Source organism: Mchenga conophoros, linkage group LG7, assembly GCF_057382185.1.
Source record: "Mchenga conophoros isolate Kocher_MC1m ecotype Shallow Benthic linkage group LG7, M_conophoros_male_GT1.1, whole genome shotgun sequence".
NCBI lineage: Eukaryota > Metazoa > Chordata > Actinopteri > Cichliformes > Cichlidae > Mchenga > Mchenga conophoros.
The window spans coordinates 65089398-65104584 of NC_140532.1; the positions used below are offsets into that span (position 1 = coordinate 65089398).

Below are 15187 nucleotides of genomic sequence, written 5' to 3' on the forward strand. Positions count from 1 at the left end.
TGGGGGTTCGTGTACTTCCTGTTTTACTTTAAAGCCTTATTATTTTTATTTGTAACTTACAGCCTCGCATCCTGTGTTCAGCGGGTTTAGTTTTACTTCCTCCTGTCTCCTCATGCTTAATTCGTACCCCTAGTGTTTCCACTTCCCCCATCACCCTTCTCCATATATATTGTGTGAGTTTCGTTTTTTTCCTTGTTAGGTCATCTACTTATCACGCATCATGTTCTCTCAGGAAAGCTACGTTGAATTTAGTGAAAGTAGTGTTCAGGAGTAGTTCTCCAGGTTTTTTGAAGTGCATTCAAAGCTCTTCTTTTGATGTTTCTTCCTTTTCTTCTCTTCTATGTCAAGATGATCCCACGCTGCTACAATAATATAAAAATGTTGAGGTCTACAATCTCTGATTTTTAATGGAAATAAACTTGTGTGACTGGATACACTTTTAGTGATTAGAAGATGTGATCACAAAACACACTCTACTATTCTCGTTGAAATTTAAGATAATTTGTGTTCAATATACTTGTGAAATGATCAGGTAGAAAAGGGGAGGAGTTAGTGTGGTCACATGGTCAGAAATTGTTATAAAATCCTGTCAGATCTTCCAAAACGTCCCTTTTGATCAGCGACCCACCTCTGCTGCCTCGTAGGTAAGTTTCTTTGTATCCTGTTTTTATACTTATACTTTGTCACAAGGGTTAAAACGCAAATCAGAGTTTCTGTGGCAGCTTAGGCAGTGAAGTGAACAATGTAACAAACTCTATGGATCAAAAAAGCATGTTTGTTTCAGCTTTACTACTATCAAAACACAAAAAGAAAAGCAATGATTTGGTATCAGCTTATTTGGCTCATAGCTTGATGAAGTAAACCTGTTCAGTACCGTAGAGCAGTTATCTTATCTGTCTACACAGATATAGATCTCTCTGTTCCTTACTTTACAGATAGCTATATGTATACATGCATGTGCACACAGATTAATCACCTCGGGCAATTTTAAAAGAAAGCTTGATAAGACAACACTTTCCTTGCACAAGAAACTGAAACAGCTGGGAGGACAAAAACAAGAAACATCTATAAAAGTAGGGCAGATACCTGCTGCATGTAGTTTCACAGGGACACAAGAGTGAATGATGCAATAAAAATTAGATTTGACTGTGATAATATGCGACTAGAGAGGGTTCAGTGTATGGTATCTAACATGCTGTGGTAATATGTGTAATATATTTTCTATTTAGGTTGAAAAATCGTAACAACTTTTTGTGAGAATCCAGTGACGTAAATCAGCTCAAACCAACTACAACCACAACCACGATTCATCAGTCCGTTACCATGGAAAAGTATCTGTTTTTAAGCCATAGAAAGCAAGTATTTTACATCATCTCAGTTTGGATATTAACTGTAACTGTCTCTAAAATCTTTTCTTCTTTGTTTTTATTCCAAGTGTAGCATATACAATTAGGTCCCTAAGTACTTGGACAGAAACACAGTTTTTGTGAATCTCCCCTTTGTTTGATTAAAGATGTGGTTGAAGTTCAGACCTTTAGCTGTAATTAAAGTGTTTTATTAAAATTTTGCATTCAGTCATTGTTCAAATAATTGCAAACCTGACTGTATATTCTGTTTCCCCATATTAAGTTAAAATGTTAATGATCTCAATTATCTGTTACAGGTACATGGCTATACATACCAACGGTAGGTTAATAACGCTTGTTTTTATGGGCTCAAATTGTGGTCATAAATATTTTGTACTTGTAAATCAGGATTTGTATGTGTAAAAAGAATTTGTGTGTGTAAAAAAGGTTTGTGTGTGGACTTAGCCAAAAAATACGTGTGTCAATCACAAATTTAACTATCCAATCAGAGAACAGGTGGGTTTGGCTATTGGAGGGGTGCTTTATGGAGCTTCAGGTCCTTCACACATACTTTTTGGCTAAGTCCACACACAAATCTTTTCTTTACGCACACAAATTGTTTTTACACATACAAATCCTGATTTACAAGTACAAAATATTTATGACCACAATTTGAGCCCATATGTTTTCCTTTACATTTTCTTGAAACTTGGAAGTTAAAAAAAGAAAGTAGTAGTTACTTTTATCTTATTTTTTGTCTTATTTTTACTTGTCTTTTTTAATTAAAAAAAACACTTTTAAGTTAAAGTTAAGGCACAAATCATACAATGTTTAATTAGACTTTTTTTTTTTCAATTATACCAGCTTATTTTGAATTTGATGCCAGCAAAACATTTTGCCTATAACCTCCTGTGGTTTGTCTTCTGTCCTGGTTAAGGCTATGTAAGAAACATTCCTCTGTTCTAGTCAATTAAAAACAGTTATGATGATGAAATGGAAATCACATTGTCAGGAGATAAAGCTCATCAGCGCATCTGTTTAGACTAAGTCCAAGCTAAGAGCAAAAATGCTGTCAGGAATGCTGTCAGGTTTTTGGTCATACACCAATGAGAATCATGATTTAAAAAAAAAAAAAAAAGTATTTACTGGTGCTTCATTTTTGGAGAACATTTGTTGCTGGCAACAAATTCAAAGAGAGTAAATTCAGGTTTTCTTCTTATATTTTCTTTTTTAAAGGAAGGAAAATGCAAAATATCACTGGTAAAAAAGTTGATGTATCATATTATTAGTTTAATGTTTGTTCAAACAGTTTGCAAATTCATGGATTGTGTTTTGACTCATTTATTTACTTTCTGAGGAAAGTTGCTTATTGTGGTTTTAACTGGGATACCATATAGAAAATCTTTTTGTAATTTGGATCATCCAACCCTTTAAATAATGTAGTTACAGCAGTTGTGAATTCCTTAATCATACATCTTTTTTACTCTTTTTACAGCTAAGAAATCAGCACCCTTGTTCCATAACAAAGAAAATTACATTTTTAAACACAAGCAAAAAAAACCCACTGCATTTACCAAAATAATACCACAAATATCATTCAGTTTTAATTATCTCCATAAAGGTGACTTCAACATTCGACATGTTGTCTTTAAAAATTGGTGTGATAAATCAACTCAGGTTCATACTGTATCTAAAACAAAATCTAATAACCTCCTCAAAAGAAATTACGCAGTTTCAAATGTTTTTACCGTTCCTAAGAAATCAAAAAGAAATCATGAATATATGAAATTCTCTGAAATTCCTTTTCCTTCAAAAATTCTCAGCATACCCGGCAATCAGATTTTTTTTTTATCCGAAGTTAAAAGTTTCAATGCACAAATTTTTTCTGAGATATTGACAGCAGCTGAAGTGAAACATTTAAATGATAAACTCAATACTTGTAGAATAGAAGAGCAGAAAGAACTGAAGCTTAAGGATGAATGTAAACCGATTCATCGACAGAATAACGAGTATGAGAAATTTTATCATTTAATAATTGAAGAAATGCAGAAAAAAATTCCAAGTGTTGATCCAAACAGATTTTTTCCATTTCTGAAAGAATACCTTCAAAGTAATGAACAAAAGCAGTATGCATTTGCTATTGTTGTCATGAAACATAGGAAAAATATCATTGTTTCTCCAGCATTTGAGCCAGATTATGAAAAAAAGGAAATTCCTGGAAAAATAAAGCACAGCGAGCCTCGTTTATGTGAAGCTTTGGAACCTTTTTTGCAACAGTTTGGAATTTTAGTGGAGGATATTCTGATTTATACATTCAATAGTCCTTGTTTAGGATGTTTGTGTCTACTTCTCGAAAAAGCTTATCTCTGGCGCTTTAAATATGGATTTTCCACAACTGTAGCATTCACACAATTTTATAAACAAAATTGTTTCCAAACTCTCACCTACTCATCTACCAACATGTTAGGTCCACGCGGTGTGTTTTATGAAGACAGTCAAAGATGTAAGCGTGATTGCTTCAAACTGAAGTCTTTCACAGTCACACGTAAAATCTTCCAATATATCACAGAACTTAGTGAAAAAGAAGAAAGATGCAGCTTCCATAAGAAAATAAAATCCTATGTGTCTGTGCTGAAAACACTGGCAAAAAATTCCTTTTGTTCACGTGAAACACATATACAACATGGTAAAGACACAATTTCTTCTTTCATATTTCCCCCAAAGATCCAAGATGCATGTAGAGTCAGTCTTTTAAGCGACTGGTGTGAACTGGTGAACGAGTCTCCCAAGGAGAAAATTACTGTGCCAAAAATTAGAAATAAAATGGCCATGAATTGCACTAATTTCACACTGGAACTTATTTACCAAAATCCTATCTCCTCTTGTGAGACCAACAGTCCTTTAAATCTTTACCATCTTCAAAATAAACCATAATTACACTCAAATTAATGAAATTAATATTAATTTTGATTAATAATAGATTAATAATAGAAAAACAATTATTAGTAATTAATTAATAATATAATATAATATAATAATAATATAATATAATATAATATAATAATAATATAATAATTATATATTATATATTTATTATATATATTATATATATATAATAATTAACCCTAAAACACTATCACTATAACACCATCACTAACGCCGGGTGATTTTTACCCAATATAATATACCCAACAAGAAGTACTTGGCATCAAAATATATCAAAATATGACAACACATTATCAATTAGAGTGGCCATCTTTTATTTCCAACTGTGCCATGTCAAACAAAATGGAAAAAGAAGTGCCATGGGGGACCCTAAAAAATGCTCCAACATTACTGAAAAATTTTGAATTTGAGAACAAAAAATTCTTTAACAAAAAAATAATTAATGGAAAATTTTAAACTTCTCTGGTGAAGGCACAGTCTCCTCGACAAGCGCACAGGTGCAGGATAGAGAAACAAAAAATTGTACTTTGTTGTATTGGTGGGTAAAAACTAAGTGAAATTCACCCAAAACCTGCTTTACCCTCTATCACTATTGCCAGGTGAAAATCATACATGCCTGTAAAAAAAAAAAAAAGAAAAGAAAAGAAAGGAAAAGAACAAAAAAGAAAAGAAAAGAGAAAAAAGCAGGCTGTACCTTCAAAGACATCAAAGACAATGCTGAAGCTACCCAAGGACCCATGACACTCAGACAAACGCAACATATTCAAAATCATTTAAATATATTTGCTCAAGTGAAAATCATCCGGCGTTGTTCTAGAGTTAATTAATAATTAATAATAAACCCTTTTTAAAAACATATATTAAATTATATATCATAAGATATATAATTTAATAGATATTTATATACGTCCAGAGTAACAGCCGTAGACTGCAGTTTGCCGCCTGTCAGGTAGTCAGTAATCCAGGGGAGCTGAACTCTGAGAGCAAACAGCCTGGTGACTGTAGCGTGCCGAGGGGCTCACGTGGATCTGTGGATGAATCTGGAGCTGAGACTGGAGGTGTTCAACGAGGACTCCTACGAGGCAGCAGAGCTGATGCGCTGATCATTAATGGCCGAGGCTGCTCACACCAAAGGTGGGTTGATGAGTTATAAACTGTAACAATATCTTGTAGCTTGGAACAGAAAAATCTCATCTTTGTTCTCTGTCTTGCTGCCTCCTCCTGTTGGTTTGTGTGTTAGTGAGTGGCAGGATTCTCCAGTCCAGTGAGCACAGCTCCATCAGCTGGTGGAGTTCAGTCAACACACCTGCTCTCAACAACCAGCAGTGTGCTCAAACATCGGTTTCTCCTCCATCCTGCACGATGTTTTACACTCCAGAAGCAGTAAATCAGGATTACATCACCTCTCTGTAGAAGGAAACTCTCCTAGTGTCCTTAATTTGGATTCTTGTGTCCTTCTCAGTTCCTTCCTGGTGTGTGTGCTGGACTGGATCCTCTGGCTCTGTGCCATCTTTTACTTATAATAAAAATCATTGAAACTTGTGTCACTCGTCTGAGTCTGCATTTAAATCCATGTGTTCTTGTTCCCCATGTCAAAGATGTGAGCCACAACCACAAACCAAACTAAATTTAGTCCATAAAGGCAAAAATTGCAAAGAGAATGGGTATGAAAAATCTATAGTAAAACAAAAGCCTGAATGTTTGTCAAAAAGATGGAAAATTGTATGAAGTCCTCTTTGGGTGGGTGACTATAACCTACTCACGGTGGCTCTGGAGGAATAGATCCACCCAGAGGGAGCAGAGAGGCTTTTCCTAGATTGAACTAACTGTAAGAACCTCAAGTTCCTTCACTTGCCAAGAAGCTAAACCCAAGACAAGCCAGGTGGGCTCATCTTTAATATATTTAATTTCACATGTCATGTTGACCATGCTGTAAGAACACAAAACCTGATGGTTCTTCCAGCCTGCTGCTTTGTGGAAGTCGTTACCTGGAAGAATGAGGAGAAGGTCAGGCAGACTCTGAGGTGTCTGTCAGGAAGAATGCAAAACTTTCTTTGATGGGCTTTGATGGACTTACAGCAGACCATTAAAACTGAGGTTAAATATTCAACCTCACTGATATGTTCAAGTACTCGGCTGTGCCTGATTACAAATTTGAGGTTCTTGCACTTTTCTACACTGCAGTTCAAGTTAAAATATTCTTCTTCTTCCTTTTGGAACACATTTAGCTTTATCTCTTCTAATAACTGGCAAAGCATTAAAGCACACCCACACAGGTTTTTCTCGTGATGATGTCAGGGATTTCAGAGAAACAAAACTGAAAGTGAGAGTGTTGTACATTATTGTCTCCTGGTTCAGGTGATAATTCTCACTGAGGACTAATCAAGATGTAATATCTGGTGAGTTTTTGAATGCTTAAATGATTCAAAGTTTAATGCTGAGTGGCTTAAACAAATTAATCTGAAAATGGAAAAAGGACTGGATTGAGAATGAGTGAAAAAGCAGCCAATGACCCAAAACTTAAAAACAATTGAAAGACCTTCAGAAAGCCTGATGAACTATTACTCAAGACAACTTAAAAAAATTTACAAGAATGGCTGGTTGGCAAAATTGAAAGGAGCCAGCTGAGGTGGTTCGGGCATCTGACAAGGATGTCTGCCCGGGGCAGACCCAGGACACTCTGGAAAGGTTATATCTCTCGGCTGGCCTGGGAACGCCTTGGTGTTCCCCCGGATAAGCTGGAGGAGGTGGCTGGGGAGAGGGAGGTCTGGGCCTCTTTGCTTAGGCTGCTGCCCCCGCGACCCGGCCTCGGATAAAGCGGATGAAGATGGATGGAAATGAGGAGCAGGTCAAGACTTTTGCACAACACTGTCCTCATATCAACTGGTCGAAGGTTTCCAGCTGGTGCTACAGAACCTTTACAGAACCAGATACTTCACCACACAGAGCATCTTTACTTCCTGTCAGCTGATGAACCGGAGACCATGGAGACCAAGTACAGCAACGTGTCCCTGGCATCATTCATTAATCCTCCTCAGCAGCTGATTCTTCTTTGTAGTATATAAGGATGTCAAGAGATTTATTCTAAAGACACTTCTTCAGCTGAGAGTCAGAGAGTAGAAACACACACGCTGCAGTTTTTACTTGCAAGGGCGGTCACAGAGCTCTCACACCAGAGTGGGGGCCCTTTTGTTTTAAAATATTAATTCATGAGCTGCAGCTCGTTTGCTTAACTGACAGTCGTAGCTCTCAATTCTGCTGGTCGTTCAGTCAAACTACTTACGAGATCTATACAGAACTATAACACTACAAAGAGTGTGTGAGCATCACTGTCATGCTGCGTTCTGTTTAAACCTGCTGATGGCAGCTTAAAAGTAACATTTAAACTCTTTTTTTCAGACTCATTGTGGTTCACCCAGAACATTACAATGGTGTTTTGCAGAGTGTACACTAATATTGACTCACCCCAGCTCTAAAGTAGACCTTATGAAGGCAATATAACACTTTTCAGTTTGCCCACAAAGCACTTAAGAATGTCCAGAGTGTTCCTGCAATGACGACAGTGATTTCAGAGAAACAAAACTGAAAGTCGTCGTGTTGTACATTAAGGTTTCCTGGTTTGAGTGCTGAGAGCTTGTAAACATGTAATGTCTGTTTTTTTTTTACTGAAATGAAGTCCTACATAGTAGATACGCCTTCAGTGGTTAGCAGAAGTGATCACATAACACACACAGCGCTGTTTTGAAAGCTGTGAGAGTTGTGAAAAAACCAGGAAGGAGGGGAGGAGTTAGGCTGACCACATGATCAGGAATCCTCATAAATTCTGTCCGACCTCCCAAAACTGCCCTTTTTGAAATGCGCATCAGCTCTGCTACCTCGAAGGTAAGTTTCTTTGTTTATTTGAATCTTTTCTTTGAATTATAATCCAGTCACAAGAAGGAATAATCTGACTTATTCCTTCTTGTGACTATAATTACTAGAGAAATGTCACAAGGGTTAAAGATACAAATAAGAGTTTGTGGGGCAGCTCAGACAGTCGGATGAAAAAAAAAAACCATGGCTGAATCAGCACAAAACACTCAGGGTTAAAGCTATTAGACAAAAAGAAGCCAAACTATTAATGTAAATGTGTTAGTTTTTCATACATCTATAAATCTCTCTATATGTCTATATGAATACAGAGCTCTGTCCCTCTGTCACGATCTCTTGGTGAGTGCAGATCGTGTGAGGTTTGTACGAGGACCCAAACATAGACCACAGGAGACAAGGTAGTGGTTAACTAAGGGCGAGCTGTTTATTTAGGCAGATTTTCAAAATGTGAACTCAGACAGGAAAAATCCAAAATAACAAAAAACTAAACCGAGAAACACCTAAACTGTGAGAACTAAATAAGTAAACACAAAACTTGGAACACTAGAAAAATCTTGGAGGCAACACAGAAACACGAGGAGGGATTCACTGGAAGAAACACAGACAACTCCCGGGAGGAACACAACACACCGACGAAGACCAAGGCAAAACTGACACAATAAATACACACAAGAGGGTGATCGGGGAAGTGGAAACACATGGGGGGAAAGCTGGGACAAATTAAAGGTGACGAGACAGAGCGACGCAAAGCAGAACACATTGAACATGGGACGCAAGACTGTCAAAATAAAACAGGAAACACACAGGCTTGACACAGCGGCCGGCATGAACAGGGAGGGAAAAGATGAAACACGAGGAGAGGAGCAGGGCAAGACAGGTGAGACTAAACACGGTGACACGACTAAGACACAGAGCGGGCAAAAAGAGATGAAAACATGGAGACACAAGACACACGGAGGGGCGAGAGACAAATGCAAACACACGGGGAGGAGACAAACACACAAGAGAAACCTCAGGGAATAAATCATAATAAAGGAAAAACCAAAAATCTCAATACAAATATGATACAAAGAGCAACATGCAATAAGCTCAGGATGCTCCTGACACCCTCTCTCATATAGATGTACGGACTACTCAGTATTTGGGTAAAACTACATTACATTTTGAATATGAATGGCACAACATGACTGCGTCATTTATATTCCCAACAAGTCATCTCACGGCATTCAGTTTCTTTTGTGTAAGACCGAGGAACAGAAAGTTGAGTCAGGAAACTTCTGTAAAACTGCAGGGCGGTAACCTGCTTGGACATGCAGACAACAGTGAATGATGCAAAACAACGAGGTGTGTCTGACATGATATGGGGCTAGCAGCTTTCAGCGTCATTCAAAGTGCTGTAAGACTGTAATATTGTAACATGTAATATTGTTTTTTCTCAGGTTGAAGTCATCACATCAGCGTCCACTGAATGCACAGTCAATCAACCGTGTATCTCAGTGTATACCATCTATACCAACACCAAGTTAATGAAACTGATGTTGCTTGACCTCAAAGTCAATTCAGCATGTACCCTTGGGATCCACAAAAGGCAAGAATCTTATAACAGTTTGGATATTAACTATAACTGTTTCTAAATAGTATGCAGTTAGGATCATAGGTATTGCAAAAATTGCAAAGAGAATGGGTATGAAAAATCTATAGTAAAACAAAAGCCTGAATGTTTGTCAAAAAGATGGAAAATTGTATGAAGTCCTCTTTGGGTGGGTGACTATAACCTACTCAAGGTGGCTCTGGAGGAATAGATCCACCCAGAGGGAGCAGAGAGGCTTTTCCTAGATTGAACTAACTGTAAGAACCTCAAGTTCCTTCACTTGCCAAGAAGCTAAACCCAAGACAAGCCAGGTGGGCTCATCTTTAATATATTTAATTTCACATGTCATGTTGACCATGCTGTAAGAACACAAAACCTGATGGTTCTTCCAGCCTGCTGCTTTGTGGAAGTCGTTACCTGGAAGAATGAGGAGAAGGTCAGGCAGACTCTGAGGTGTCTGTCAGGAAGAATGCAAAACTTTCTTTGATGGACTTTGATGGACTTACAGCAGACCATTAAAACTGAGGTTAAATATTCAGCCTCACCGATTTGTTCAAGTACTCGGCTGTGCCTCATTACAAATTTGAGGTTCTCGCACTTTTCTACACTGCAGTTCGCAGTTCAAGTTAAAATATCCTTCTTCTTCCTTTTGGAACACATTTAGCTTTATCTATTCAAATAACTGACAAAGCATTAAAGCACACCCACACAGGTTTTTCTCGTGATGATGTCAGGGATTTCAGAGAAACAAAACAGAAAGTGAGAGTGTTGTACATTATTGTTTCCTGGTTCAGGTGATAAGATCATAGGTATTGGGAGAGTTTTTCCTCTGTATACCACCACAGTGAATTAAAGCAATCAAGATGTGGTTGAAGTTCAGACGTTTAGCATTAATTTAAGGTGTTTAACAGAAGTATTGCATAACCAGAATTGCAGTCATTTTTTACACTTTGTTATAAAATTACATAGTTTTTTCTTACTTTTTGATCTGTTTTCATAGACTGCATTTCCTCAAATCAAGTTGAAAATAATCTCAAATCTTTGTCTTTTTTCAGGCCGAAAAGGCAAATGAGAAAGATGAGAAAGCTGGCACGTTACAGCTGCGAGGCTATTCGCACCAAAGGTGGGTTGGAAGTGAAAAATCTAATGTAGTGTACTATTTTAAAAAACAACCGTAAAGTCAAAGTTTGTCTGGGTGTTTGGGTGTTCTAGTGGAGCGTATTATTACATGATTTACATGTTACATGCAGCCCTAGTTTTATATATAATATATATCACAGGTTCTGGTTAACAAACTGCTTCTGAATGTCACGTAGAAAGAGACAGGCGACTCAGTCGCAGACTCGGTTTGGCAGTTCAGTGCGTTTATTTACAATGAGTGAGCAAATGTGCCAGGGAGTTAGTGGTCCAAGGGGGGTCCAACCTGTCCAATATTTACAGTGCTCTCAACCACACCACTGGTGGGGTCCAAAACCTGTGCACAGAGATACTGGGAGGTCAGGCAAAGCACAACGAGGGACAATGTCACACAAACACAGAGAAACGATAGTCAGGGTTGCAGTTCAACGATCCAGCGAAGACAGGATTCAACCTCAGCTTAATAGTGGTCTTATCAGCCAGGTGGTCAGGAACAGGTGGAGCCTCACAGGTGCGCACAATCAAAGGCGGGATGAGAGACGAGCCCAAGGACCCGGGGCAAAACACCAGACACAGAGAGCAGAGAAACCGAACCCCTGACACTGAAAATGTCTCTGTGGGACCAGAATCATTTTGTTTTTACATTTTGAAGTTGTGAGCAACATTTAATTACATAGAGAGACAAATTATTTTGAAAATTAAGCCAAATCTTATTTTGAATTTGACTCCAGCAAATTATTGTGTCTGCACTCAAGCAGCTTGTTTTTTTCTTGTCCAATGAGAAGCTTTGTTTTGTTTTGTAATAGTACAAACATAGTAAAAATAGATATTTTTTTTTTCAGTTTAATATCATTGGATTGTGTTTTTATTTATTTCCAAAGTGTTTTAACCTTTCGGGAAATGTTGCTTAACGTGGTCGTTGCTGCATTGTGACATCTCTTTTGTCATTTGGACAAATCAACCTTTGAATTCCAGTTTCTAGCAGCTGTGAATGTTCTCATCACGCCTTTTTGTCCTCTCTTTCTTTAGTGAAGAGATCTGCACCCTGGCACCAGAAAATAGAAGATAAGTTCAAATTCACTTTCAAATACAAGTTATATAAATTTAAAAAATCAACCCAGATCAGCACCTTTGCTAGCAAAAAAGCGCAACAATTATATTTTGGAAATCTTTTACAAAAATCATTTGCAAATGGCAAAAAGTTTGAATTCAAAATTAAAGAAGCTGAAAACTCTACCCATAAAAATGGCCATAATAATCTTCTTGTATCCAAAAATAGTCACTTTCTCAAAAGAAAGTTGTCATTTCCGGATGATCTTGCTGTTAAACCAAAAAGAAATCCTGCCTATCCAAACTCTATCAATCCTTTCCGTTCAAAGATTCTCCACATATCTGGTAATCAAATTTTTTTTTTATCCGAAATTTTCAATACACACAATTTTTCCGAGATGTTGACAGCAGCCGAAGCAAAACATCATAATAAAATTCTACCAAATTTACACTACAACAAATGTAATACTTGTAGTACGGAAGAGCAGCAAAAAATGAAGCTGTTTAAGGATGAAAGTGAATCGATTTGTCAACAGAATAAAAATGAAGAGAAATTTTATCATTCAATCAAAGAAATGCAGAAAACAATTCCAGAAAAAATTCCAAGTGTTGATGCAAACAGATTTTTTCCATTCCTCAAAGAGTACCTTCAGATTCATGGACATAAGCAGTATGCATTTGTTATTGTTGTCATGAAACATAGTAAAAATATCATTGTTTCTCCAGCATTTGAGCCAGATTATGAAAAAAAGGAAATTCCTGGAAAAATAAAGCACAGCGAGCCTCGTTTATGTGAAGCTTTTGAACCTTTTTTGCAACAAAATGGAAATTTAGTGGAGACTATTCTGATTTATACATTCAATAGTCCATGTTTAGGTTGTACTTCTCTACTTCACGAAAAAGCTTATCTCTGGCGCTGTAAATATGGATTTTCCACAACTGTAGCATTCACACAATTTTACGGATTAAGTGGACAAAATTGTTTCCAAACTCTCACCTGTTCATCTCCCAACATGTTAGGTCCATGCGGTGTGTTTTATGAAGACAGTCAAAGATGTAAGCGTGATTACTTCAAACTGAAGTCTTTCACAGTCACACGTAAAATCTTCCAAAATATCAGGAAACTTAGTGAAAAAGAAGAAAAAGACAGCTGCCGTAAGAAAATTGAATGTTATGTGTCTGTGCTGAAAACACTGGCAAAAAACTCCTTTTGTTCACGTGAAACACATTTACAACGTGGAGAAAACACAATTTATTCTTTCGTATTTCCCCCAATGATCCAAGATGCATGTAGAGACAGTCTTTTAAGGGACTGGTTAGTACTGGTGAACGACAATGCCATGTCAAACATGAGACAAAAAATAACCCTGAATTTTAATGTTGGGTTAGTTGAAATTATTAACCAAAATCTTAAGTCCTCTTGTGGGAACAACAGACATCTAAACCTTTGCCACATCCCTCTGAATCTGCAATGATTGAGACGACTCTAAATCAATTATAATTAAAAGAATTTTATGTGTCTGTGCTGAAAATAATGCAAAAATTATCCTTTTGTCCACATGAAACACATTTACAACGTGGAGAAAACACAATTTCTCTTTCATATTTCCCCCAATGATCCAAGATGAATGTAGAGACAGTCTTTTAAGGGACTGGTGTGAACTGGTGAACGACAGTGAAACATTAGAGAAAAAACACATGAATTCCAATTTCATAATAGTTGTGGGAACAATACTCCCTCTAATTTATAAAATTATATATCTATAAATCTAGAATTGGATGTATAATAAATAATGTATATTCATTTATTCTAAATAAATGAAAAAAATTAAAAAACATTTTTTTAAAAAAATATTAAATTATATATCATAAGATATATAATTTAATAGATATTTATATACGTCCAGAGTAACAGCCGTAGACTGCAGTTTGCCGCCTGTCAGGTAGTCAGTAATCCAGGGGAGCTGAACTCTGAGAGCAAACAGCCTGGTGACTGTAGCGTGCCGAGGGGCTCACGTGGATCTGTGGATGAATCTGGAGCTGAGACTGGAGGTGTTCAACGAGGACTCCTACGAGGTAGCAGAGCTGATGCGCTGATCATTAATGGCCGAGGCTGCTCACACCAAAGGTGGGTTAATGAGTTATAAACTGTAATAATATCTTGTAGCTTGGAACAGAAAAATCTCATCTTTGTTCTCTGTCTTGCTGCCTCCTCCTGTTGGTTTGTGTGTTAGTGAGTGGCAGGATTCTCCAGTCCAGTGAGCACAGCTCCATCAGCTGGTGGAGTTCAGTCAACAGACCTGCTCTCAACAACCAGCAGTGTGCTCAAACATCGGTTTCTCCTCCATCCTGCACGATGTTTTACACTCCAGAAGCAGTAAATCAGGATTACATCACCTCTCTGTAGAAGGAAACTCTCCTAGTGTCCTTAATTTGGATTCTTGTCTCCTTCTCAGTTCCTTCCTGGTGTGTGTGCTGGACTGGATCCTCTGGCTCTGTGCCATCTTTTACTTATAATAAAAATCATTGAAACTTGTGTCACTCGTCTGAGTCTGCATTTAAATCCATGTGTTCTGGTTCCCTGTGTCAAAGATGTGAGCCACAACCACAAACCAAACTAAATTTAGTAAAGGTGAACATTTCAAAGGGAACAGGTTTTAAAACCAAACAAAAATCCAAATTCCAGTAAAACAACAAATCTGCTAGTAACAGATACATTAATGAATTTGTAACTTATAAAAATTAGCTTGTTAATTATGAAAAAAGTCCAGCACTCCTGCAAAGTTCAATTTTTGAGCTCACAATAATAAAAACCTTCCAAATGTTATATAGTTACATTTCACAATAAAGGTATAAGACAAACCCAGCATCAGCGCTGTCAAATCGAATTAGTTCCCAGAACTCAAAAAAATTATGCAAACTCGCTGCCTCATAAAAACTAAGGTTTACTTAAAATGACTAAGTTAGGGCAACTTATTCATTCTAAACTACCCCATACTAGCAATTTATTACAAAGCAGCTGGTGCCTCCTGTTGGACACGAGACCACATCAATTGTTCTCAAACTTTTTACATCATTCCCCACATGTCAGAAAGAAATATTTTCACTCCCCATCTAAACAAAACAATGACAGAAAAGGCTAGCAGCAACTTTATTTAGATAATAAACTTATTCACAATAATTCCTTCACTAATTTTTGTTTTCAATAAACAACTTTCATTTCAAAAAACTATTTGTAATTTTTGTC

General features: G+C 37.1%; 1 protein-coding gene and 2 long non-coding RNA genes across 3 annotated transcripts; all 3 read left to right on the forward strand.

The window, feature by feature from the left end:
- Window positions 1–614: 614 nt before the first annotated feature.
- Window positions 615–4331, forward strand: LOC146571564 (uncharacterized). The gene is made up of 4 exons (XR_014893247.1): window positions 615–644; window positions 1230–1355; window positions 1664–1686; window positions 2842–4331. It is a non-coding gene; the product is annotated as an uncharacterized LOC146571564 (long non-coding RNA).
- Window positions 4332–4477: 146 nt separating this feature from the next.
- On the forward strand, window positions 4478–5834 carry LOC146571565 (uncharacterized). The gene is made up of 2 exons (XR_014893248.1): window positions 4478–5426; window positions 5533–5834. It is a non-coding gene; the product is annotated as an uncharacterized LOC146571565 (long non-coding RNA).
- Window positions 5835–8048: 2214 nt separating this feature from the next.
- LOC146571566 (uncharacterized) lies at window positions 8049–14476 on the forward strand. Its single transcript, XM_085280797.1, has 5 exons — window positions 8049–8174; window positions 9602–9750; window positions 10809–10876; window positions 11920–14068; window positions 14175–14476. The coding sequence occupies exons 1-4, from the start codon at window positions 8148–8150 to the stop codon at window positions 13413–13415; spliced, it is 1740 nt and encodes a 579-aa protein (XP_085136923.1). The 5' UTR covers window positions 8049–8147; the 3' UTR covers window positions 13416–14068; window positions 14175–14476.
- The last annotated feature ends 711 nt before the right edge of the window (window positions 14477–15187 follow it).